The 26,578-nt window shown below is 47.6% G+C and overlaps 1 protein-coding gene across 5 annotated transcripts in view; it reads right to left on the bottom strand.

Moving 5' to 3' along the window:
- LOC137520777 (mucolipin-3-like) overlaps window positions 1–26,578 on the bottom strand; it is a 71,450-nt gene that overhangs the window by 33,091 nt on the left and 11,781 nt on the right. For all 5 annotated transcript variants that reach the window (XM_068239124.1, XM_068239123.1, XM_068239122.1 and 2 more), the window contains exons 3-7: window positions 18,371–18,600; window positions 7,320–7,487; window positions 4,093–4,246; window positions 3,397–3,481; window positions 3,222–3,318 (exon numbers count right to left, since the gene is read on the bottom strand). In XM_068239124.1, coding sequence (XP_068095225.1) covers window positions 3,222–3,318; window positions 3,397–3,481; window positions 4,093–4,246; window positions 7,320–7,487; window positions 18,371–18,598 — 732 coding nt within the window. In that variant the 5' untranslated portion in view covers window positions 18,599–18,600. The remainder of the gene's footprint in view (window positions 1–3,221; window positions 3,319–3,396; window positions 3,482–4,092; window positions 4,247–7,319; window positions 7,488–18,370; window positions 18,601–26,578) is intronic.

The raw sequence follows: 26,578 nt of genomic DNA, 5'->3' as shown, positions 1-26,578 counted from the left end.
GTCCGGGTGAAGGGTCAGGAGAGTCGGGTCGGTACCGGGAGCTGTAACAGATGAGCGGGACCCATCGGCAGGGAACGAGGGAAGCGGTAAGTATGTATCTTTCTTTCCCTCCACATTGCAACTTTGATTTTACCACAGCCTTTGGGCTGTGGTATCCTTTAAAGAGAACCCGAGGTGGGTCTGAAGAATGTTATCTGCATACAGAGTCTGGATCTGCCTATACAGCCCAGCCTCTGTTGCTATTCCAAACCCCCCTAAGGCCCCCCTGCACTCTGCAATCCCACAGTGTGTCGCAGCGGGCTGTGTTTATCTCTATAGTGTCAGTCTGCTGCTCTCCCCGCCTCCTGCAGAACTCCGGTCCCTGCCTGCCTCCCTTCCCTCCCCACTAAGTAGAGGGAAGGGACGGTGGCAGGGACCAGAGCTAAACACAGTATGCACAGCGCGGCTGTGATCTATGTCTGATTGCAAAGTGCAGGGGGACATTAGGGGGGTTTGGAATAGCAACAGAGGCTGGGCTATATAGGCAGACCCAGCCTCAGTATGCAGATAACATTCTTCAAACACACCTCGGGTTCTCTATAAGGATGCTAACCAGGCAATCGAAAAGTTAAAAGCGCTATTACTTTTTTTGTTGATAAATGATCATTCCCCAGTTTACCTGACTCTTATTTGGTACACACAAAATTTGGTACACACAAAGGAAGTTGCAGGGCATGCTGGGTTGTTCTTTTTTGCTTCTCTACTTTCCCCTCAGACTTATTACTTGTTAACCAGAAAAAAAATAAAGAATTGATTTTTGATTTTCTGCCTGACAATTACACTTTACACATAGATTAGCCTTGAAAGAGGCAGAATAAAAATAAAACATAACTTTTAATGAAAGATCAAAGATAAAAACGTAGCTGCGCTGCTAACACATACTAGTTTAGTGACAAAACAGTGGAAGGTGATACTAATGAATGGTAATATCCTCAGCTTACATTGCAAGGGATAAAATCTCTCTTCTCACTGCACTGATACATACAAAATCCACCCCCCTACATTAACAACCTGGCATGTTTCGGTCCCTCTATAAATGGGGACCTTCCTCAGGTTGGGTTGTTAATGAGGGGGGGGGGGCGGTGATTTTGTATGTATCAGTGCAGTGAGAAGAGTGAATTTATCCCTTGCGATGTTAAAGGGACTCAGAGATGAACAATTAAAAAAGATTTTATAAATACCTGAGGCTTCCTCCCCATCAGCTCCCACGCCGCAGTCCTCCGCTGCCCGCAGCTTCGAAGCGAATGCAGATGGAATCAATGAAAGTCCATGAACCAGACAGTTAATAAAAATACACCTGCACATTTGCTGCTGGCTCCGCCTCTCGGGTCCACTCCACGGGAGAAACGCTGATACACAGATCTGAGCCCCACCAGAAGCATCAGGCTCCCACTGGAATGCAGCAGACAATTAGAATCCTTTCTGGTTTGAGGGAGGATTCCCATTGGTCTGTTACTATCCAACGGGGAGCCTCAATGCTTCTGCTGGAGCTCCGATCTGTATACTGGCACTTCTCCAATGCAGTGGACACAATCCCTGGGCGAGAGCATCCCTGTTGCGGCTTGAAGTCATTTGCACGCTGCTCAGCAATCACTCTGCCCCGTGCATAGCAAGAGAATGTGCCGCTAGCTAGAGGCTAGCGCCATGTCTGTACAGTGACACCGCCTTATCATAGTGTGTACTGGCAGATAGGGATGCAGTGGCTAGCTACAGAATCCATTGAGGCCCCTTTTACACTTGCATTGTGTGTTAACTTACCTTGTTTTACCGCAGGGTAAGCAACGGCAATGCAAGGCATTGGACCCTGGCACACTTGGGGCTTGATTCACTAACGTGATAGCTCATAGCAAGGCCCCGCTAGCGTTTTGCACGCGAAACGCACTCGCAAATTTTCACACACAATCGTAAATTTGCAATTGCGCGTGGAAACACAAAAGCATGCGCCAAAAACGGTAGCGCAGCCGTGTTATGAGTTATCACGGTTTAGTGAATCAAGCCCTTAGCGTATTGCGGCGGAAGTGCCAAATCTGCCGCCGCAAAGTCAACAGTGCGTTACACCCGGATTTTCTCGGCGGAAGTAATGTTAGTCAATGGGCGACGCTTAACTTTTAAACGGGTTGGCCGTGACATTGCTGCGCTCATGTGTTGAACAATGGGAATACGAGGGGGATCCCAGTTGCGTACTTCCTGTCCAGCAGGGAGTACGTCACTGACTGAGGAACTGCAAGGGGCTTGCGGGGGGGGTTGGGGATATTCGGGGTCACATGTTTGTGATTTTGTGCGTTGCGGTAAGATGCTGAGGGGGGGGGGGGTGAGGCTTTGCACCGCAAGCGCACAAATCATGTGTAAAACCGGCCTTAAAGGACTACTGCAGGGGGGGCGGGGGAAAAAGAGTTGAACTTACCTGGGACTTCTAATGGTCCCCTGCAAACGTCCTGTGCCCGCGCGCAGCCACTCACCGATGCTCCAGTCCCTGCCGCCGGTTGCTTACTCTCTTCACTCCCACTGACGTCCCCGGGAGCGTACTGCGCAGTACGGTCCCGCAATGTCAGCAGGAGCAAGGAGAAGGCCGCACAGGCGCAGTGGCAAATTTCAGTGAACCGGCGGCGGGGACCGGAGCATCAGCAAGTGTGCATGGAATGTCTACGGAGGACCATTAGAAGCCCCAGGTAAGTTCAACTCTATTTTCCTCTTTGCCCCCTATAGTAATCTGAACGTGAGACGAGGAGGCATAAAAGTTTTATACATACCTGGGGCTTCCTCCAGCCCCCTCCAAGCAGAATGCACCTGTGGCCTAAAGCTTCATAGATTCCTCGTAGCGGCCCCATCCTTGCGCAGAACACTCCCAGCCGCGGGAGCAAGACGGGGGAGTGCGATTGGCCCCACTGCGTCTGGGCCGATTGGCCCCCAGATAACGGGGGATGCTACGGACGAATCTACAAGGCTTTAGACCGCGGCGAGAGAGTGATCTGCACGGAGGGGGCTGGAGGAATCCCCAGGTATGTATACAACTTTATTGCCCCCTCATATCAAGTACACTGATGCAAAGTCCTCAATAGCATTTACATTTTTATAATACTTGTGAGGGAAATGTGCATAACTGGAATGTGTGCCAACACTGTGCACCTTCATAAAACAGTCCCAAAATGCCCAGCCAGAGGGCGCTCATCCTGTGTACTCACTGTCACTGTGAAGTCATAGCAGTCAGGCAGCTCGTGGTGGCGGATGGTCTGCACATTGATGGCCTTCAGCTTGAACTTGATCTCCACTGTAACGAGTCTACAGGAATAAATAATTCACATGTTTAAAAGCTCCTGGAAAGTGAGAAGGCAGGCGGGCTCAGCCGAGATCGCTCACCGATAGAAGTCCAGCGTCATGTTCCAGAACTTCTCCTGCAGTGCCGGGTCATTGATGGGGGTCATGGGCTTGATGGTAAAACACTCTGCAAGTAGAAACACAGCTTGTTGTCACCCTGGCTGTATTCACATAGAGAATAAAATACCATTCTAAAGGGAAAGGTTACATTTCAAATGACAGCACACAAACTGAAACCTATAACTATAATACCAGTCTACAGATGCCCTGACATGGAAGCTGAAAGATCACTGTGACAACTGTCGTTTTTTATATTACAAGAATTTTGAACAGTATTATTTCAAACTCATCCTATACACTAACCGAAGGTAGTAAATATGCGCAGACCCCGAAGCACCTGTGGGCGGTGGCTTAGAGTGGGTGGTGGCTTAAATGAAAACATGCTACTGTGGATAAAACCCACACATTGTATTTGCCCATTTGTTCCAGTTATTAAAACGTTAAAACTATGCCCATAGCACAATGTACGTCAAAAACGTTTTATTTGGAAATAAAGGTGTATTTTTTCAGATTTGCATTCGTTTATACTATATCGCTAATTACAATCCCTTATTTGCAAAAATAACAGTAATATACCATACATACATATTAAAAAAAAAAAAAGTTGAGTCCCTATTGTTACTATTTATGTAATTTGTTTTTTATGTCACTTTTTTTTTCTGATTCTACACCAATTACCTTCCTTAATCTTTGGATCGATGTCGAAGGTGTCATTCCCAGGGAAGATGCCGCCCTGTTTATAGAACTTCTTACACACGGTCATGCCAGACACTCCTTTTGTCCCCTTATCATAGGCGTGATTGCCCACTGAGATGTCCCTGAGCTCCAAGTACTGCGGAGACAAAGTTTAACCATGACTCAATGACAGAAAAAAACAGCAGATGATTATCAAGATTGCTTCATGTGTAGGAACTGGGATGGAGATAATCGGAAATGAAGGTGCGGACAGACGCACAATTAATGCTGCCGGCAGGAAATGGGATCTGATTAGGAATGTCCGTAAATGTGGATTCCGCAGAATTTCCAATTTTTTTATTTTGTTTTTCTTTTTTTACCATTTCCAATTTTTTTTATCTATTTCTGATTTTCCGGGTTTTTTTGATGACCGATTTTTTTATTTTTTTTTTACTAATTTCCAGAGAGTCTTTTTTTGTAATTTTTTTTGTACTCAGTGATTGATTGTATACCTCCTATCTTGTTCAGCTGCAAAGGGAGGGCTGGTTTACACTCGGGCGATTCTTCAGCACTTTGGTCCAGTTCTCCCGAGCTCTGTGATTAGGCTAAAATTACCGAGTCACAGTAATTAGGAATCTCCTAGCTCCCTTTCACGATCATGCCGATATCTCTACCCCAATGGCTGGGAACAGCCATTGATTGTATACCTCCTATCTTGTTCAGCTGCACAGTGATATGTTTTAGGGCCCGTTTCCACTATAGCGTTGCGGAATCGCCGGCGAATCACCGCAGGCAAATCGCATGCGGGTGCGATTCCGCATGCGTTTTTTGCCGCGATTTCGCATGCGATTTCGCATAGGTTAGGGTGATGCGATTTTAACCATGTCACTGCCTGTGTGAATTAACATGGGTACCTATGCGAAATCGCATGCAAATTCGCGGCAAAAAATGCATGGGGAAAACGCATGCGATTTCCCTATTAAATACATTGCGTGCGATTCGCCTGCATTCCACACGCAGGCGAATTCTGCAGGGTCTACCATGCAGAAAAATCCTGCACAGAAAAACGCAAATGAAAACTGACAAGTGGAAACAGTCCCATCCACTTGTATTGCTTATGCGAATCCGCATGTGTTGTCTGCATGCGGATTCGCGATAGTGGAAACGGGCCCTTAGGGATCAGTAGTGATGTAACATCAGTCATCCAGATAAGATCCCCGCTATGTTTGCTTTTTAAACAATGTTATTTGCTGCTGGCTATACTTCAAAGAACAAAAAAAGGGAGGTGGGGGGGTGGGGAGAGAAGCAGGCACAGATTACTGCCAACACAACATCCTGATAAGATAAGGTTCCAGGAGAGAGTGAAAGTAAAGGTGGGTACACAGGCTATACTAAACTTGGGGGGATATTTATGCTGAGAGTCTAGTGTGTGTACTGCCACCCCAATGCATTGCCAAAAGATCTGGAGTGACGGATTATCTCATAGCAAGCACATTGTTCCCCTTCTTACTCCGCCTCCCAGAAGCCGTTCTGTTGTGCTCTTGTAAGCTGTTTGAAACATTAAGTGGTCTTACGTCGGATGAGGAATGGAATTGAAAAAAACATGTTTATTGGACGCAAATGACAATGCGTTTCACAGGCCTTACCCCCTTCTTCACGTCAATAGAACAGTGTTTTTTGGAGAAACACAATGGACTAGAAGCGCCTGTCTAGGCAAGGCACTACTAGTCTTTAGTGTTTCTCCAGAAAGACACCGTTCTATTAATCAAAACTGAGCTGCTGCGGGTGACCAGAGGATTGTTCCGTGACGGCACGGGCACAGGACGGCTGCAGGTGGCTGGTAGAAGCCCCAGGTAAATTCTTTTTTTTAGGTTCAGTTTAGGTTCCCCTTAAAGCAATCCTGTGACCAGAGGGAGGGTAAGATTTTGATACTTACCTAAGTAATAGAAAGACCAGAGAGCACCGCTGCTTCCCGGGAACCCTTTTCTCCTTCGTGGTCACGCCCCCGTCTGTGTACTAGACCATCGAAACTGAGCATGTATGGGTAAGGTCCGCGGATGCCCAGTAGAGCAAAACACTCATGAATGGAGGAAAAAGCCTTGCATGGGAAGCTGCCTTCTACTGCTGAACATGCACAGACCTTGTTAATGTGTTCTGAAGAACCCAGCACTGGAACCGTAGACACTAGGGAGGATCCAGATACTTTCCACTGCTTAGGTAAGTATCTAATTTTGTCATTAAATATCACATCAGATATGCTTTAGAGTCATGCCAGGCTCTGTCTTAGTGATAGAGGACTGAGGGGGTCTCAGACTTAATACTTACCCAATCAGATGTAATTCCTCCAGGCATGTGATAGCTACAGCCCCCTTGGAATTGCAGCCGTGGCAGGTCAATCCTGTGACCAGAGGGACGGTAAGATTTTGATACTAACCTAAGTAGTAGAAAGTCCAGAGAGCACCGCTGCTGCCCGGGAACCCTTTTCTCCTTCGTGGCAATGCCCCCGTCTGTGTACTAGACACTCCAAACTGAGCATGCATGGGTAAGGTCCGCGGATGCCCAGTAGAGCAAAAGCACTCATGAATGGAGGAAAAAGCCTTGCATGGAAAGCTGCCTTCTACTGCTGAACATGCGCAGACCTTGTTAATGTGTTCAGAAGAACCCAGCACTGGAACCGTAGACACTAGGGAGGATCCAGATACTTTCCACTGCTTAGGTGAGTATCTAATTTTGTCATTAAATATCACATCAGATATGCTTTAGAGTCATGCCAGGCTCTGTCTTAGTGATAGAGGACTGAGGGGGTCTCAGACTTAATACTTACCAAATCAGATGTAATTCCTCCAGGCATGTGATAGCTACAGCCCCCTTGGAATTGCAGCCGTGGCAGGTTTTTTTCAAACCCCTGCAGAGGCTCTGCCCACTCTAACCTGCATTTCCATGGCCTGCTCCAGCTTGACAGCTGTGGCCTAATTTGTGGCTGCCTGGCTGAGGGCAAGCTGCAGCAACCAATGCAGAGAATTGGCAGACTGTGAAGAGCTTCAGCTTTGGAAACACTGCGTTCCTGGGGACACGATATGTCAGATCACGTAAGTATTTAACCCTATGATCCCTCCCCCAATCCTGTGGCCTTTAGGACAGAGCCCATCATAACCATACTTTAGGTAGTCTTTAAGGGAATTGGCTCTTGGTCACATCTTGGCTTTAGAGATACAACCGAAAGGCTTTACCCTTTGGATGGTGAAGGTGATGTGGTTGTAGACATCTTCCTGTCGATACACGGCGTAGGTGTCTTCTCTGGCATCCTTGTAGTCCTTTAGAAACAAGTGTTTGAAGGCCACGGTGTTCTCCTCCTTGAAGGTGACGACCATCTCATTGCTGAGTCCAAACAGCACAAGCTGCAGCAGAGGACACACAGAGAAGAACATTCATGCCGTTATTATTACGGTAATTGCCGTAACACGACAGTGATTCTAAAAAATACACTGCAAAATGGTAGCTTTGTTTAGTGTTGCCTCCTAGCTGCCGGCTTTTTAGAAAATACTAGATCATCCAAGAAGGAAAATTACTATGAAAAGTCAAATAAAGTCTTTGTCTTTTCACTGGTCTGTGACTATTAATACCAACTCCGAGCGATTGCTTTCCTGTTTAGGCACTCAGTGGCAGGAATAGTTTTTATGATGGTAGGTGCTACTTTATTACTTCTGTAAAATGTATAAGCTACAGGCTCCCTATACACCGGCAGTCCTGGATGTGCAGCTTTGCTTTTGAGGGCATAAAGAGATTATTTGCATATTCATGAGTGGTGCATCATGGGAAACCACAGTTGCTCACTTACAACTGAATTATCGCAAATACCTTCTGTTTTAAAGAAAAACCATAACCAAGGATTGAACCTTCATCCCAATCAGTAGCGGATACCCCCTTTTCCATGAGAAATATTTTCCTTTTCACAAACGGATCATCAGGGGGCGCTGTATGACTGATATTGTGGTGAAATCCCTCCCACAGGAAACTGTGAGGACCATGGTCCTGGCAGTTTCCTGTCTCTGAACCTCGTTGCATTGTGAGAAATAGCTGTTTACAGCTGTTTCCAACTGCCAAAAGCTGTTTACAGCTTCTCCTTCCACTGACATCACCTTCCAGCAGTAAAAATGTCACCATGTGATACATGTCAGAATGTAAATCAGGGAGAGGAAAGATTTTTCAATGGGCAAACTCAAACCATTTATACATAATTATTGTAAAAATGAAGCACTTTTTGTTATTACATTATTTTCACTGGAGTATCTCTTTAACCTCCCTTGTGGTATCCCCGAGTCAGGCTTAGGGTGAAAAAAAGCAGCCAGGAGCAGTAATCCCAAGCCTGACTCGGGGTAGCCGCCGGGAGGCTTGTGTAGAGCCTCCAGCGCAGCAGGGGTTTTAACTCCCCTCCTCCGGGATCCAGACACTGGCAGACATTCTCCTTCCTGTCTTCGGAGGCTCTACATCCCTCTGGTGAAATCGTCGTCTGTTGTCATGACGACAGACAGCGATATCACTATAGGGTTACAACACCACACGGAGGATGGAGGGATAATTGTAGCGCTGGATCCCAGGGAGGTGAGTAAATGCTAGGCTGCCGCAGATATTACTGCGGTGTGATTTTTTTTCCCCCCTGATTTGCAGGCTAAAAACCCCTATCCCATAGAGCGATACCGATCCTTGCCATTCACTGAGGAGGATCAGCGCAACACCAGGCCGCCTCTGAATGGCCTCCATCAGAGATGCGCTGAGCCCCCCCAGGAACTACAAACGCACCTGGGGCTTGCACTCTTTTGCAGGTAGGCACTAGTCTGTTTTTAAGTAGCGCTGCTCATTTCCTTGCTGTGTACTAATGTAATTCGTTTTTGGTCAGCTGCTCCCACTTAACAGCCATGCTTTTGGTGTATATGCAGAGCTTCTGTTTGGGTTCAAGGTGCGTTTGTAGTTCCTGGGGGGGCTCAGCGCATCTCTGATGGAGGCCATTCAGAGGCGACCTGGTGTTGCGCTGATCCACCTTTTGCGCAATTTTCAATTTTATTTGATTAGCCGCACCCAGGCTCAGTGGCGTAGCTACAAACCTCTGGGCCCTGATGCGGAATCTGGATGTGGGCCCCCCTCCCAGCAACACTCGACGCACACACATATCCAAATCCCTATAGCCAGCTATAGGTCCCCCCAGTATAGGTAGCCAGGCATAGGTAAGCCAGTATAGTTGCCCCCGGTATAGGTTAGCCAGGTAGGTGCCTCCAGCATAGGTAGCCAGTATAGTTGCCCCCAGTATAGGTAAGATAGGCAGGCGCCCCCGGTATAAGTTAGATGGGTAGGTGCCCCCAGTACAGGTTAGCTAGGTGGGTGCCTCTAATATAGGTAGCCAGAATAGTTGCCCCCATCATAGGTTAGATAGGTAGATGCCCCCAGTATAGGTTAGTTAGGTAGGTGCCTCCAATATAGGTAGCCAGTATAGTTGCCACCTGTATAGGCTAACTAGGTAGGTAGGTGCCCCCAATACAGGTTAGGTAAGTAAGTGCCCCCAGTATAGGTTAGATTGGTAGCTGCCCCCCAGTATAGGTTAGATAGGTAGCTGCCCACCAGTATAGGTTAGATAGGTAGGTGCCCCCAGTATAGGTTAGATAGGTAGGTGCCCCCCAGTATAGGTTAGATTAGGTAGCTGCCCTCCAGTAAAGGTTAGATTAGATAGCTGCCCCCCAGTATAGGTTAGATTAGGTAGCTGCCCCCCAGTATAGGTTAGATTAGGTAGCTGCCCCCCAGTATATAGTTAGATTAGGTAGCTGCCCCCCAGTATAGGTTAGATTAGGTAGCTGCCCCCCAGTATAGGTTAGATTAGGTAGCTGCCCCCAGTATAGGTTAGATAAGGTAGGTGCCCCCCAGGATAGGTTAGATTAGGTAGCTGCCCCCCAGGATAGGTTAGATTAGGTAGCTGCCCCCCAGGATAGGTTAGATTAGGTAGCTGCCCCCCAGGATAGGTTAGATTAGGTAGCTGCCCCCCAGGATAGATTAGATTAGGTAGCTGCCCCCCAGGATAGGTTAGATTAGGTAGCTGCCCCCCAGGATATGTTAGATTAGGTAGCTGCCCCCCAGGATAGATTAGATTAGGTATCTGCCCCCCAGGATAGGTTAGATTAGGTAGCTGCCCCCCAGGATAGGTTAGATTAGGTTGCTGCCCACCAGGATAGGATAGGTAGGTGCCCCCCAGGATAGGTTAGATTAGGTAGCTGCCCCCCAGGATAGGTTAGATTAGGTAGCTGCCCCCCAGGATAGATTAGATTAGGTAGCTGCCCCCCAGGATAGGTTAGATTAGGTAGCTGCCCCCCAGGATAGGTTAGATTAGGTAGCTGCCCCCCAGGATAGATTAGATTAGGTAGCTGCCCCCCAGGATAGGTTAGATTAGGTAGCTGCCCCCCAGGATAGGTTAGATTAGGTTGCTGCCCCCCAGGATAGGATAGGTGCCCCCCAGGATAGGTTAGATTAGGTAGCTGCCCCCCAGGATAGGTTAGATTAGGTAGCTGCCCCCCAGGATAGGATAGGTAGGTGCCCCCCAGGATAGGATAGGTAGGTGCCCCTCAGGATAGGTTAGATTAGGTAGCTGCCCCCCAGTATAGGTTAGATTAGGTAGCTGACTCCCAGTATAGGTTAGATTAGGTAGCTGCCCCCCAGGATATGTTAGGTAGCTGCCCCCCAGGATAGGTTAGGTAGCTGCCCCCAAGGATAGATTAGGTAGCTGCCCCCCCAGGATAGGTTAGGTAGGTGCCCCCCCAGGATAGGTTAGGTAGCTGCCCCCCAGGAAAGGTTAGGTAGGTGCCCCCAGGATAGATTAGGTAGCTGCCCCACAGGATAGATTAGGTAGCTGCCCCCCAGGATAGGTTAGGTAGCTGTCCCCCAGGAAAGGTTAGGTAGGTGCCCCCAGGATAGATTAGGTAGCTGCCCCACAGGATAGATTATGTAGCTGCCCCCCAGGATAGATTAGGTAGCTGCCCCCCAGGATAGGTTAGGTAGCTGCCCCCCAGGATTGGTTAGGTAGCTGCCCCCCAGGATAGATTAGGTAGCTGCCCCCCAGGATAGGTTAGGAAGCTGCCCCCCAAGATAGGTTAGGTAGCTGCCCCCCAGGATAGGTTAGGTAGATGCCCCCCACGATAGGTTAGGTAGCTGCCCCCCAGGATAGGTTAGGTAGCTGCCCCCCACGATAGAATAGGTAGGTGCCCCCCAGGATAGGTTAGGTAGCTGCCCCCCAGGATAGAATAGGTAGGTGCCCCCCAGGATAGGTTAGGTAGCTGCCCGCCAGGATAGGTAGCTGCCCGCCAGGATAGGTAGGTGCCCCCACCCCTATAATGGAGGGGGGAGCCTCAGCCGCGGAGAGGGCAGACCGACCTCTCCCTCCCTTCCTCTCCCCGGGCTCCCCCCTCGAAATTCTGAGTGAGCGTGCAGGGTAGCGGCGCTATACTAAACTACTCACCTCCGTCTCAGGTTCCAATCGTCGCTGGTCTCCTCCCGCTCCGCATAGATGCTGATACACACGCTGCGTACACGCTGACGCAGCGTGTGTATCAGCATCTATGCGGAGCGGGAGGAGACCAGCGACGATTGGAACCTGAGACGGAGGTGAGTAGTTTAGTATAGCGCCGCTACCCTGCACGCTCACTCTGAATTTCGAGGGGGGAGCCCGGGAAGAGGAGGGGAGGGAGAGGTCGGGCTTCCCTCCCCGCGGCTCCGGCTCCCCCCTCCATTACAGCGCACACCCTCATTAGCATTCAGGGCAGCGAGCGGCACAGGCAGCACGGCTCTGGAAACAGGCATGGGCCCCCCCGGGCCCCTCCCCCGCCTCTTCAGGAGCCGGGCCCGGTCGCGAAGGCGACTGCTGCGACCCCAGGCCCTACGCCCATGCCCAGGCTATGCATATACATAGGTTAGGATTTAGTTAGTGTTAGGCCCCTCCCATGGAGGATTGACTTCTTCGCAGTGGGAGGGACGAGTACTTAATAGGTTGCATGCAAGCTGTTAATGGAAACCAACATCCTCCTCTAGTGGTAGACAGGTCATGTGTATGCTCGGTGTGTATTCGACCCCACAAGTGGGGCTTGCACTCTTTTGCAGGTAGGCACTAGTCTGTTTTTAAGTAGCGCTGCTCATTTCCTTGCTGTGTACTAATTCACTGAGGAGGACCAATAATTCTGGAACAAGTTGTACGTGTGTTGGATTGGTGTGGCTCAGTAAAATGTATTAGCTATAGGCTCACTATACACCAGCGGTTCTGGATGTGCAGCCTGGCTTTCAAGGGCATAAAGAAAAGGGCGTTCAGGTCCGCTTTAAGGCACGCCCCATGGGTGACCAGGATCATTAGGGAGCCTTGTCCAAAGACTCCTTACTGTTTTACATACTGGCTTAAAGAGACTCTGAAGTCTCGTAAAAATCATGTTTTTAATTAAAAAATGTGTTTAACATCTTTGCCCTACCTAAAACGCCGCATCTCCGCTGCTGTACACTAACTAAATCCCCCCACACTCCTCGGGGGGCAATCCGGGCAGCGCTTCCGTGAGAGGCAGGGTACTATGAGCCGCAGCTCTGCCTCTCAGCGCGTCTGTCAGCCCGGATTGCCGCCTCTCCCCCGCTCAGTCTTCCTTCACTGAGAGGGGCGGGGAGAGGCGGGGATACGCGGCTGATAGACACGTAAAGAGGCAGAGCTGCGGCTCATAGCTCTGCCTCCAACAGCAGCAAAATCCACGACCAAGAAAGTTGTGGATTTTGCGAGGGAGAGGGAGGGGGGAGTTAGGAGGGATTTAGATAGATTTCAGCGGCGGGGATGCGGCGGTTTAGGTAGGGCAAAGATGTTAAACACATTTTTTTATTTAAAAACATGATTTTTAGGAGACTTCAGTGTCTCTTTCAGCCGAGATTCAAACCCTAGTCAAAGGGCTCAGATTCCTCATCCACTGCAACAGCCTCACCAGTACGCTATCCAGGTACTTTATTACTGTGTACAATAAAGGCAGCCATACACCTGACGATTATGGGCAGAATCGACAAAGAGACAAATTGATCTTTAATCGAATCTGATTAGAGATAAATTTGTCTCTTGTCGATTCTGCCCATACACTACAGGCCGATTCCCGTTTGATTTCAGCATGAAATTTTCAGGGAATCGGCTGAGCCCACTGCGTCCGCCCTGCAGCTGCCCCTGAATGTATAAATGTGCCCCTGTGTGCAATTAGGGCCCGTTTCCACTATAGCGTTGCGGAATCGCCGGCGAATCACCGCAGGAAAATCGCATGCGGGTGCGATTCCGCATGCGTTTTTTGCCGCGATTTCGCATGCGATTTCGCATAGGTAAGGGTGATGCGATTTTAACCATGTCACTGCCTGTGTGAATTAACATGGGTACCTATGCGAAATCGCATGCGAAATCGCGGCAAAAAACGCATGGGAAAAACGCATGCGATTTCCCTATTAAATACATTGCGTGCGATTCGCCTGCATTCCACACGCAGGCGAATTCTGAGGGCACTACCCTGCAGATTTTTTCTGCACAGAAAAACGTGCAGGAAAACGCACAAGTGGAAACAGTCCCATCCACTTGCACTGGCTATGCGAATTCGCATACGGGCACCGCATGCGAATTCGTGATAGTGGAAACGGGCCCTTATACGTTACCTGTCCTGTTGCAGCCTCCGCATTGTGTCCCGTAACCTCCGGGCAGTTTTCCGTAGGCGCTACTGGCACATAGCATCTGACGTCAGACGCTAGGCACCAGTAGCGTGTACAGATAGCCGGAAATCATGCGGAGGCTGCAACAGGACAGGTAATGTATAAATGCACGCTGGGGCACATTTATACCTTGCGGCAAGGGGTTTCGATGTCTCGTCGCTCCTTCCGGAAATCGCCGCCGTACCGCCGCACACCCGACCAACCGACTTTAGCCTGACATCTTGCAGCATCCGCGATAGACAAAGTGACCATTTTTTGTGCCTGAAATTGGTCGCTTTGTCGGTCGGGCATGCACTTGGTGGCAACGATTTTCATCCAATTCAATTATAAAAATCGAATTGAATGGTTGATCGGCCGCCAAGTCGCCTGATGTATGGTCACCTTAAAACTTATGCTTGGTCCTGAGCATATAATACAGAACCAAGCACTATAGCACTGCTATTTGGATGGGCACTATGGCTGACCGTGATGAGGGCCAGGCTGATGCAGTCAGACCAGCAGGGGTAGAAAAAGATAAGAGAAAAGAACGGGCAATAGGGAAGATCACGTCAGGAGTTCAGCTAAGGTGGGAAGCTTCTCTATCTTCATTGCACCACTGGCAGCAGAATACAAAAACTGGCATATGCTTGAGGTAACCTCCATTTCTTAAAGCGGACCTGAACTCAGAACATCCTCTCTGCTCTAAAAGATACACAACAGCATATTAACCTTTAAAGAGAACCCGAGGTGGGTTTTAAGAATGCCATTAGGACACAGAGGCTGGTTCTGCATACTATCACTAGCCTCTGTGTCTGTCCTGTGTCCCCCAAGTCTCACCCCTGCGTTCTGCTGTTCCCCATAAATAAAACCACCACAGTAGCGACATGCACTTTGTCACTAGCAGGCTGTTTACCTCTGAGTGTCTGTCACCGCTGCTCCCCCGCCTCCTCTATATCGCGGCTCCCCGCCTGCGTCCCTTCCCTCCCCGCCTCGGTAAGCTGATTGGAGGGAAGGGATGCAGGCGGGGAGCGGCGCTATAGAGGAGGCGGGTGAACAGCGGTGACAGACACTCAGAGGTAAACAGCCTGCTAGTGACAAGGTGCATGTCGCTAGCATGCCCTCCCATAGGCAGGCACAGGACGCTACTGTGGATGATAATATGTGCAATGATACGTGTGGCAAGTGTTGCGCAGGTGCAGTGGTCTGCAGGCTCCGCGTCGGTGAAAACGAAACTAACCCATGGCGGGGGACCGCAGCATTGGTGAGTGGCTGCGTGGGCACAGGACGGCTGCAGGGGGCTGGTAGAACCCCCTGCTAAGTGAAACCCTTTTTTTTCAGGTCACTTAACCTCCTTAGCGGTAACCCCGTGTGTGACAATGACGTCCCGACGTCGCTGACGTTGGTGACGTCATCCCGCCCCGTCCCCATGGCGACGGGGGAAGCCCTCCAGGAGATCCCGTTCTTTGAACGGGATTTCCTGATCGAAGCGGGCGGGGGGATGCCGCTGCCCTGGGCTTGCTACATGATTTAAAAAAAAAATAAAAATAAAAAAAACTGCTGCGCTGCCCCCTGGCGGAATTTTTCATACCGCCAGGGGGGTTAAGTATCCCTTTAAAGAGGAACTCCAGTGAAAATAATGTAATAAAAAAGTGCTTCATTTTTACAATACGGTAATTATGTATAAATGATTTAGTCAGTGTTTGCCCATTGTAAATGATTTTAAATCCCTGATTTACATTCTGACATTTATTACATGGTGACATTTTTACTGTTGGCAGGTGATGTAGCTGCTGCATGTTTTTTTGGCAGTTGGAAACAGCTATTTCCCACAATGCAGCAAGGTACGTACTTTTCTTGTTTCTTGTGGGAGGGGTTTCACCACAATATCAGCCATGCAGCGCCCCCTGATGGTCTGTTTGTGAAAAGGAATAGATTTATCATGTAAAAGGGGGTATCAGCTACTGATTGGGATAAAGTTCAATTCTTGGTCGGAGTTTCTCTTTAAGAGAAGGAAGCCTCAGGACCCTATTGAGGCTTCCCTCGCTACTCCGTGGTCCCTTCGTGTTGCTGAGCACGGGCCCCCGGAAGATGAGTGACAATGCATTGTCGCTGATCACATCGTTGCCGCGCAGCTCCTCTTCCTGAATCAAGTGGGCGCAATGGCCGACTGAGCCTCCCGCGCATGCGCAGCAGCATTGAGCCGCAGGTTCCGTACTAATGCACATGTGCAGGCGGGTTAGCACGGTCATTGCGCACACTTGATCCAGGAAGAGGAGCTGCCCTATGTAAAGGGGGGGCGACGCTCAACAACGGGGAGCCGCGTTCAGTAACGGGGGGGGGGGGGGCTACAACCGAAGGAGGCCTCATTAGGATCTTGAGGATTTCCTCTCTAAATAGTGAGCTTCAGTTTGGGTTTCGCAAAATTAAAAAAAGGGGTTAGAGTATTTTTGCAGTTAGTATAATGAGAATTATACATGGCTTTTATGAACACCCAGGGAAGGATTAAATGCTTTATTACACAGTGAGAGAAAAAGTACTGAACTGAACAGGAAAAAGGTAAGACTGCTGAGCTGCAGTGCAGGCCGTAAAGAGTTTCTCAGCAGCAGAGGGATGAGGTGGGTGGGGTTAGGTGACAGGAATTGAATGCTGTTCACTAACTGGGGATTATCCATTCTCCTGGCAGCTGTCAGTATTCATGTGTTTTGTGTCCTTTCCTTCTCTCCTTACCTTATTATTATTATATTCGCTCATTAACCTGATTGCTATAAGAATTTGATATGTACAGTTTGGAGTTTGGTTGAGCTTAAAGGGGCACTATGGCGAAAAAATTGTAAACTTTAAAATATGTGCAAACACAGACAAATAAGAAGTACATTTTTCCGCGTACGAGAGAGAACGGCGCCGGAGACTTGTGCGCAGGACACAGCCAGTATATGGCTGATCCTGCTGCCGCACAAGTCCGGGCCGTGTTAATTACTATTCCCCCTCCAGGCCGACATGGATAGTGGGGGAATGAAATAATTCGGCTTCCAGCAATCGCTGGAATCCGAATTATTGTTTTAAAAGCAACTTCAGGTCCGTCTTCTGACGGCGCTGAAGTTACTCCCTGTGCCTGCGATAGCCGTAGTTCCTATTACGGCCTATGGTGGCGCCGGCTGCGCCCAAGTCTCCTGCGCTGCTGCGCCCAAGTCTCCAGCGCTGGATTTACCGTGTTCGCATTTTTCCAGAGTAAAATGAGCCATAAAGTACTTTTCTCCTATGTTGCTTTCACTTACAGTAGGTACTAGAAATCTGACAGAAGCGACAGGTTTTGGACTAGTCCATCTCTTCATAGGGGATTCTTAGCAAGGCTTTTATTCTTTATAAAGATATTCTCTAAAAAGGATTTAAACAATGATGCTAACCAGCTTCCCTGCTCGCTATACAGTTTTTTGGCAGTTGGACAGAGCAACTGCCATTCACTAAGTGCTTTTGAAAATAAATAAATCCCTGAGAATCCCCTATGAAGAGATGGACTAGTCCAAAACTTGTTGCTTCTGTCAGATTTCTACTACCTACTGTAAGTGACAGCAACATAGGAGAAAAGTAATTTATGGCTCATTTTACTCTGGAAAAAAAAGTACGGTACTTCTTATTTGTAGAAAGTATGTTTGCACATATTTTACATTTTTTAATTTTTTGCCATAGTGCCCTTTAAAGAGAACCAGAGATGAAGCACCCTCTTGTATTTTACCTTATAAATCAGTGGGAACATGACAGTAAACACCTAATCTGCCCTTTGTTTCATTGTTCTCTGTGTAATCTGACTCTTATATCACCTCTGATAAGAACCCCCGACTGAGAAGTCAGGCTGCTCCGTCTAGCTTTGCTACAGAAAGATTATAGCTAAATCTGTCTTCTGTGGTGTTATTTCAAGCCCAAGCCTGCCCCCTTGTGGCTTTGCTATAATGACTCAGCAATAATCATTCCCAGCAAAGCCAGATTTAATTGCTCAGTCTGGGATTCTTGTGACTGCTAATAACAGACACTTTTAGCAGTGAGGACGAAACAGACAGCATGGTAAGTGTTTTCTCTAATGTTCTTACTGATATATATGGTAAAATACATGAGGGGGCTTCGTCTCTGGTTCCCTTTAAACAGCAAGGCCCTGTTCACATCACAAACACGGATGGCCATGCGTGCGGAACGCAACGTGTACGAACGCACGCCATCCGCGTTTGTGTGCGTTGCGTGGCTGATCCCATCACTGAAAAGTGAATGGGACAGCCATGCGTTTTACAAAAAATGCGCACAGGTCCGGAACGCATGCAGTGTGAACATCGGACAGTGCACTCTATGCACTGTCTGATGTCGTGCGTGTCGGCCAGCTGCACGCGTTTCCAAAACGCGGCTGGAAACGCCTGCAGTGTGAACGGGGCCTAAGTAGTCGGGATAAGGTGATTGATTCCTGTGTTATTTATTTCTACCCTAAGATCTGCTTTATTATAATCCAGCCCACGTCCCCGACATTGAAAAAACCCACCATTGCAGATATAGTGTCATTTGTGGCTGTAGATCTTACCTGAATTGTCACCAGAGCTATTTTCAGAATTTGAATACACAGCTTCCAGGGCTTGCGGCCTCGGGCCCGGAACTTCTCACAGGGATTCATGAAGAAGAATTTCAGCTTCCTTCGCAGCTGTTCTTCCATGAGAAGTTCTTCTGTCATGGAGCAGCTTCTGCTCAGGTAGGGATCCTCCGGCTCCTCCATGGAGGAACATGCTTTAGCTGCCCAGTCTGGGACGTCCATGTCTGAAAGATGAATAATACATAATCAGAAGGGTTTCTGTTTGACTCCTCCCACAAGACAACAAACCCCCACACCCCCTATCCATTTATGGAATCCCCCACCCCTCCACAACCCCCATAACAAACTGTGGCTTTAACTTCTCTCATTCCAAAAGCATAGAAATCATTTAAAAACAAACACTGTGAGATATACTACAGCAGGTGTGATCCGATTGAACAAAACCAATCAAACAATTTATAGAAAAACATATACAAAATCTTTATTAATCATCATAGTTATGTCAGCAAAAATTCCAAGTCTGCGACCAAGTGTTGCAGTGGTGGGTTTGGGGGTGAAGGGACCCCCGTTTAGCCGCGGGATAGTGGCGGTTTAGCAGGGGCACACATGCCACTGCTAACTATGAGCTCTGAAGCGAGATTTATTCTCGCTTCAGAGTCTCTTTAATTGGCTTCCCCTAAATAGGCCCTAGACTACGATACATAGACTGCATGATACATACATCCATATGACTATGGTAGGGATTAGATTGTGAGCCCCTCTGAGGGACAGTTAAGTGACAAGACACCATGCTCTGTACAGCGCTGCGCTATATGAATACTAAATAATAACAACCAGCAACAGCAATCTGTGGCCAGTTAACCATCGACCCCCCCCCTAACCCCCCCTACCACCTGCGCGGGGCAGCCGTACATCGCATAAAAAAAAACATTGCATCCCAATGGAAAGTGTGCCTAAATGATTTGGTCATTAAAGGACCATTATTGCAAAAATCGTAAAATACATGTACACACATACAAATGAGAAGTACATTTCCTCCAGAGTAAAATGACCTATAAATTACTTTTCTCCTATGTTGCTGTCACTTACAGTAGGGAGTAGAAATCTGACAGAACTGACAGGTTTTGTGTTAGCCCATCTCTCCATAAGGGATTCTCAGCATAACCGTTATTCTTTATAAAGACACTCCCTGAAAAGGCTTTACTCAGAGATGCTGCCCAGCCTCCCTGCTCACCGTACACTTTTTTGGCAGTTGGACAGAACAACTGCCATTCGCTAAGTGATTTTTAAAATAAAGAAAACCCTAAGAAACCCCCATTAGGAGATGGGCTACTCCAAAACCTACTGTAAGCGACAGAAACACAGGTGAAAAGTATTTTATGGCTCATTTTACTGTGGAAGAAACATACTCCTTATTTGAATGTGTTTACATGCATTTAAAATGTTACGATTTTTGCGATAGTGGTCCTTTAAGGGTTGTACCATGTGTGAAAGGGGCCTAAAAGGAAGCTCTTGTGAATGGAGGAAAAATGATACATATAAGCGCTTCCTTGTGCTGGGCTTACGCAGTTATGAACTTGCTAATGTACATTTCAAATACACATGTTCGTGGCAGCAGCCACTTCCAGTGGTTCCCAGTCAGTACGCCAAAGGCTCCTGGAACTGAGAAGTGGGGGAGCCCAAAACTGCTCATCTATAGGAAATAAACAACGAGGGGGCGGGGGGGGGGGGGCCTTAAAGAGGACCTGTAGTCAAAATAACATACAATTGCTTACTTTGTTACAATATTCATTATAGATTATTTAGTCGGCGTTTGCCCATTGCAAAATCTTTCTTCTCCCAAATGACTGTGAAATTAATCACAGGTGGCAACATATTTAATACTGGCAGGTGATCTCTATGGAATGTTCGTTTACCGACAGTACTAAAGCAAGGAGAAAATATGCCTAGTCTCCCAGAATGCTCTGGGGGGATAATTTAGCATAATAAACACCCTAGTTTAACACTCACTGGGAGGGCCGCATACTAATATACAACAATATACAGATAAAGGCAGTGTTCCTGATGCTGATAATTACCGTAAAAGTGGGTAAGTTGGTATCCTAAATAATTAACTGCATTTTACTATATGTCGTTATGGTTCCTTTTTAGTATTGCATTTTTATTAGCAGTTCAGGTACCCTTCAAAGAGGAACAGCCACAAAATGAAATTCCATTTACCCACTGCTCTGTGTTTAATATGCAGCCTGCAACATGATCCTGCATTGCAAGCACTATTCAGAAATGTTTCTGCTGTAATAAATCTTATCTCAGTCAACCCGGCTCTAATCTTGCCATTGCCAATGAGAAGGAAGCTTGCCATCACCCCTCCCACATTCCTGCTCATCAGTGATTGGCTGGGGGCAGCTCAGTGAGCTGCTGAAATCTGCTCTATGCAGTGCTCACATGTGCTTACAAAGCAAGCTAGCTACGACAGTGCAGTTTCTAGGAGGAAAAAAAAGTAAGGGAGGAAATGACATCAGGATTGGCTTCAGTCAGAGGGAATCAAGATGGAAAATGCCAGGAACAGAATCCTCTTTATTTACAATATAAAATTCACTGAAATCAAAACGTGGACAGTACAATACATCTGTTATGTAAGTGGAACAAGTAGTTCTCTACTCCTATATGTGTTCCCCCCCTGGGATAGTATGGCTGTCCCTGCTGCTTTAAGGGATCACGGATCTGGGTTTGAATCAGTTAATGGAAATGGCAAGAGATCTGACTCCTGGTCAACCTTCAAAATAGATTGGTGCCAGCACAATAAGGTCAAAGGTCTTCATTAAATCCACAAGACCTGCATTCCTGCCCATCCTCCGCTATTTGCTCAACTGTGTACAAATATTTCAGGACTCCATGCTACTTTCTGAAGTGTCCTAACGTTTCCCCCCTTAGTCTAGCTCTCCCCTGTATTTACATCTAATCGCAGATCTATGGGATCACACAGCCCAATCATCAGACTGAAAATACTATAATCACATTCTAATTATAGGTGAGGGAAAGAACACTGAAGCCATTGTTGGTTTCATAATGAAATGTCCCAGATAATTAAGTGAAGGGCTAGAGGTTATTAAAGGAAAAAACAGGCTGTGTTTTCAGCTAAATATACCGAAGTCAGGTGAGATATGTGTTCTCTCTGGATTTCACAATCATGCATTCCGTCACTATACAATGGGTTTACAGAGGAACTATATTTAAAGAGAACCTGAACTGAAAATTAAAAGTAAAAATTAACATACACACGTCATACTTACCTCCCGTGTAGCCCCTCATCAACCCCTTTCTCCTCTCCTGCGTCCTGTTTGTTCACTGTCATCAATGAAATTCTCTGTCCTCCATATTGAAAATGGCCATTACCCCATAACAGCTTCCTGGTCAGCACACTGTTAAACTGTTATATAGCACACTTGAGCCATAGGGAAACATGGACATTACCTTGCACATTCAGTTGTAACTGACAGCAGCTGATATATAACTGACAGCAACTGGTATATTTCAGTTCTGAAAAAATATTGTCAGAACTGGAAAGGATCCCTGTAAGAAGAAAGTAGTGAGCTTCTGAGAGGAACTGACGGTGAGGTAAGTATTTAATATTCATTTGCAGCTACGTCATGTGTTAATTTTAAATAATTTTACTCAGTTCAGGTTCCCTGTAACCCTCCCTCTACTGTTACCTAACCTTTTACCTGTCCTCTACTGATGCCCAACCCTTACCCTCTCCTTCTACTGATATCTAATCCCTTAACCCTCCCTATCTATGCCTAACCCTTAAAAAAAGGGTGGGTAGAACCTGAGGTGGGTTTTACAAATCCTATTAGCACACAGAGGCTGGGTCTGCATATACCGGTAATGCCCAGCCTCTGTTACTATACAGTTCTCACCCAGACCCCCCTGCTCTCTGCTGGCCCCCATAAACCAAACACGAAGCATGTCACTAGCAAGCTGTTTACATGTAAACTGTCACTCTTCGCCGTTCCCCCGCTTCCTCTATATCGCTGCTCCCCGCCTGCGTCCCTTCCCTCCAATTAGCGGGGAGGGAAGGGACGCAGACGGGGAGCGGCGATATAGAGGAGGCGGGGGAGCGGCGGAGAGTGACAGTTTACATGTAAACATCTTGCTAGCGACATGCTGCGTGTCGCTAGCACGGCGGTTTGATTTATGGAGGCCAGCAGAGCGCAAGGGGGGCCTGGGTGAGAACTGTATAGTAACAGAGGCTGGACATTATATGCAGACCCAGCCTCTGTGTGCTAATAGGATTTGTGAAACCCACCTCGGGTTCTCTTTAACCTTCCCTCTACCGATATCTAACCCCTAACCCTCCCTCTACCATTACCTAACCCTTCCCCTACCTATGCCTAACCCTCAGCCCTCTCTCTATCGATACCTAACCCTTAAACCTCCCTCTACCGATGCCTAACCTTCAACCCCTCCTGGTGGCACCTGACCCGTAATAATCCCGCCTTCCCCCAATGCGCCTAACCCTTTTACCACCCCCCATATCGCCTAAACCTTAAAAAGACAAAGACAAACACTTATATCGCGCTTTTCACCTGGCGGACTCAAAGCGCCAGAGCTGCAGCCACTAGGACGCTCTCTATAGACAGTAGCAGTGTTAGGGAGACTTGCCTAAGGTCTCCTACTGAATAGGTGCTGGCTTACTGAACAGTCAGAGCCAAGATTCGAACCCAGGTCTCCTGTGTCAGAGGCAGAGCCCTTAACCATTACACTATCTAGCCACCTTTCCCCACGTCGCAGAGCCACGATTTGAGGCAATGTGAGGAAATGTAAGCGCCCGATAAAATAACGGTCACTGAGTCTTACTGCAATGCGAATTGCAGCTTTACATAGCGGGTGCAGATGTAAAACTGCAATATGCATAGCGGGAAGACCATCCTAAATGGGACACATATCTGAATGGACAGAGAGTCCTCAGAGCGTGAGCCCACTTGTCTCTGCCATAAAGACCCATTTACTGCATACTCTAAATTATTTAAGTCATGTGCTCTTGTTTGCCCTGCGGTGCAATGGTTAGTACAATAGTTAGTGCATTTTATCATTCGCACCTAGAGGCAGTCCAGATGAGAGAGAGAAGCCCTGTGTGAGTTTCCACATCAGGACAGTGACTATTGTGTCTTGTCATTACTTGTGCTACAGACAGTACAAAGACAGCCTACAGCCAGGCATAGGCAAATAGTAACATGTGACATTGTTTATACAGAGGAAAACAAAAACACATTTCATAGTTTTGATCAAAAGGAAGGCAAACAAATGTATTTACGTTACTGTGGTCTGGGGGCCAGAGAAGGGGGAGGGGGAGGTCGCCAGGCTTCCAGGAAAGCAGTTAGGGCTGGTTCACACTTGCCGATTCTTCAGTGCTTTGCTGATCGCCGGTGATCAGCAAAGCGCTGCTACTAATGTATCCCTATGGATACATTCACACTGCAGCGTTTGCGATTTCGATCAATCGCAAACGTGCTGCATGCAGCATTTCAGGGGGCGAATCGCGAGATTTTAGCAGCAAATCGCAGAGCCGAACGTGATCGCAGGCTAGTGGCGCTCCAAGCCTCGAGTGTGAAATAGCCCTCAGATCTGTTCCGATCAGCAGAGTGTTATTATACTATATTTCTGGTAGTCTGTTTTCTCCCAAGCCTGTTTCCCTGGTGCTCATTAACTGTATGCATAATCATTAAGACATTAAAACATAAAATAGTTTAAAAGTCCATCACTAAAAATAAAACATGAGGATTCTTCATCAACTCGGATTGCAACTCTTCAGATGTATGGAGGCCACCACCAACACCCTTTGTGTGCCACTCACCGCAAAGTACAGACCAACCAATGGTCTATATGCACGTTGGGACCGTTCCCGGGTCGTCCCCCACCTCTCTGGCACCAATTAGTAACACGATCCTCCCTTTAATCTGACTGTCCTCTTGGTTATACCTCAATAAAAAACTTCATATAGTGATCAACATTTTTTTTTAATTGAGGTATAACCAAGAGGACAGTCGGATTAAAGGGAGGATCGTGTTACTAATTGGTGCCAGAGAGGTGGGGGACGACCCGGGAACGGTCCCAACGTGCATATAGACCATTGGTTGGTCTGTACTTTGCGGTGAGTGGCACACAAAGGGTGTTGGTGGTGGCCTCCATACATCTGAAGAGTTGCAATCCGAGTTGATGAAGAATCCTCATGTTTTATTTTTAGTGATGGACTTTTAAACTATTTTATGTTTTAATGTCTTAATGATTATGCATACAGTTAATGAGCGTCACTGAGCGTTGACAAACACCGTGAGCGCCACCTCTATGATAAGTTTTCATATTATTGGTATAGAGGAGGCGAACTGGTGTTAATTTTTTGAGATAAGAGTATAGGAAGATTTTGCTTGCTGTGAGCGCTAACCTCTTGCTGATTTATCTGTTTCCCTGGTACTGTGCGTCTCATCACTGCGTCGTTAGGGCCTAGCACATTCTTGGATTTGGCCCATCCTCCTCCTACTACTACTGACCTCTCTCAATGTCCACTGTCTGTTGGGGTGCCACAAGGCTCCGTTCTTGGACCTCTTCTCTATCTATACCCATTGCCTGGGACAATGAATATGCTCCTGTGGTTTCCAGTGTCACCTCTACACTGATGACACCTAAATCTTATCTCTCAGCTCCAGACCTCTCTACACTCTTATCTGGACTCTTCCCTCCCATATCTAGGACTTCTCATAAGTATCACCTCTCCTTTGGAACTTTCACCCACAGCCTGTCCGTCATGCCCCGAGCCTGGAAATTTTCGCACCCTCACAACACCTCTTCAGACAAGCTTATCATGTGTTATAACTTACTACCTCATCTGTTAATCCACCACACTACACTCTAGATCAGGGGTCCCCAAACTTTTTCAGTCAAGGGCCGGGTCAACATACTTCAGACTGCTGGGGGGCCGGAACATACATAAAATGATGTTGAAAAACTTTACAGTGAATCTAGGTATTGATTCCCCCAATCATGCCCAGGGAGAACTCCCAGCAGCTGCCATTCAATCATGCGGCACCCGAAGAACATCTTTGTGCACCAGACAGTGAAGCATACCCAGGTGACAACCTGTCGTCCAGTTGGACAGCAGTGTCACCTGATGCAGAATTGTATTGGAAGCCAGCAAATGACTGCTCCCTGGATTCTACAGTATGTGGAAGAGTGGTTCCAGCACTGCTATTCTATATGCGGGGCACCGACATTTAACGGTGCAGGGAGCGGCATCTATAAGTTATACGTGTTGTGCTTGGGGGGCCGGTGAAAAAGCCTCGGCGGGCCGCATTCGGCCCGCAGGCCGTAGTTTGAGGATCACTACTCTGGATTGTAAGCTTGCAAAGGACAGGGACCTCCCCCTTGAGTTTCCTGCTTCTATGTATTATAATAAACTAGCTGATTGCCCGGCGTTGCCCGGGTATGTATTTGGCTGGTGTCGGCTCCACCCACTTTTTCTAACCCTAACACACAATTACTCAATGACCAAGTTTGTGAGCTTTGTGGTCTTTGGCATCAATAATTTGCATTGAAATGAAAAAATCTGATGCGCTGTTGTGGCTCCACTCCCTTTTCTGAATTTGAACCCCAGTCACCCAATGACCAACTGTACCAGGTTTGAGGCTTGTGCCATTAACAGTGGTAGCAATTAAATATTCCCTTGAAAAGGTGAAGCTTTATTCACTTTTGCAGGCTCCACCCACTGTTCTGAATATTAATCCTATTCACTAAGTGACCAACTGTGCAATAGTTTAAGAACCCTGACATTAACAGTGGCTGCAGTTTATATTTTCCCAGTGAAATTTGTATTTGTCTCCGCCCACTGATGACTTGGGTATGTATTTGACTGGTAGGTCACCAGAGGTCTGCGCTCTCAGCAAAAAATATCTATCTTCCTGCAACCTTAAAAGCAAAATCAACACCAGTTCGCCTCCTCCATATAAAAATGTCAACCTTAAAAACAGAGGTGGCGCTCACGGCGAATTTCATGCAACTCAAAGACTGTTTACCTCCCGCTGGGTCGGCGTTCCAGCGACAGTCCGGCGTGTGTACAGTCTGTCTGCAGACTGATACGGCTCTTTCTGAGCGACCCGCCCGGCGGATCGCTCAGAAACAGCCGTATCAGTCCGCCAACAGACTGTA

Source organism: Hyperolius riggenbachi, chromosome 6, assembly GCF_040937935.1.
Source record: "Hyperolius riggenbachi isolate aHypRig1 chromosome 6, aHypRig1.pri, whole genome shotgun sequence".
NCBI classification, from domain to species: domain Eukaryota; kingdom Metazoa; phylum Chordata; class Amphibia; order Anura; family Hyperoliidae; genus Hyperolius; species Hyperolius riggenbachi.
The sequence above is the reverse complement of the archived record's forward strand: the minus strand, read 5'-3'. Positions and strand labels throughout refer to the sequence as shown.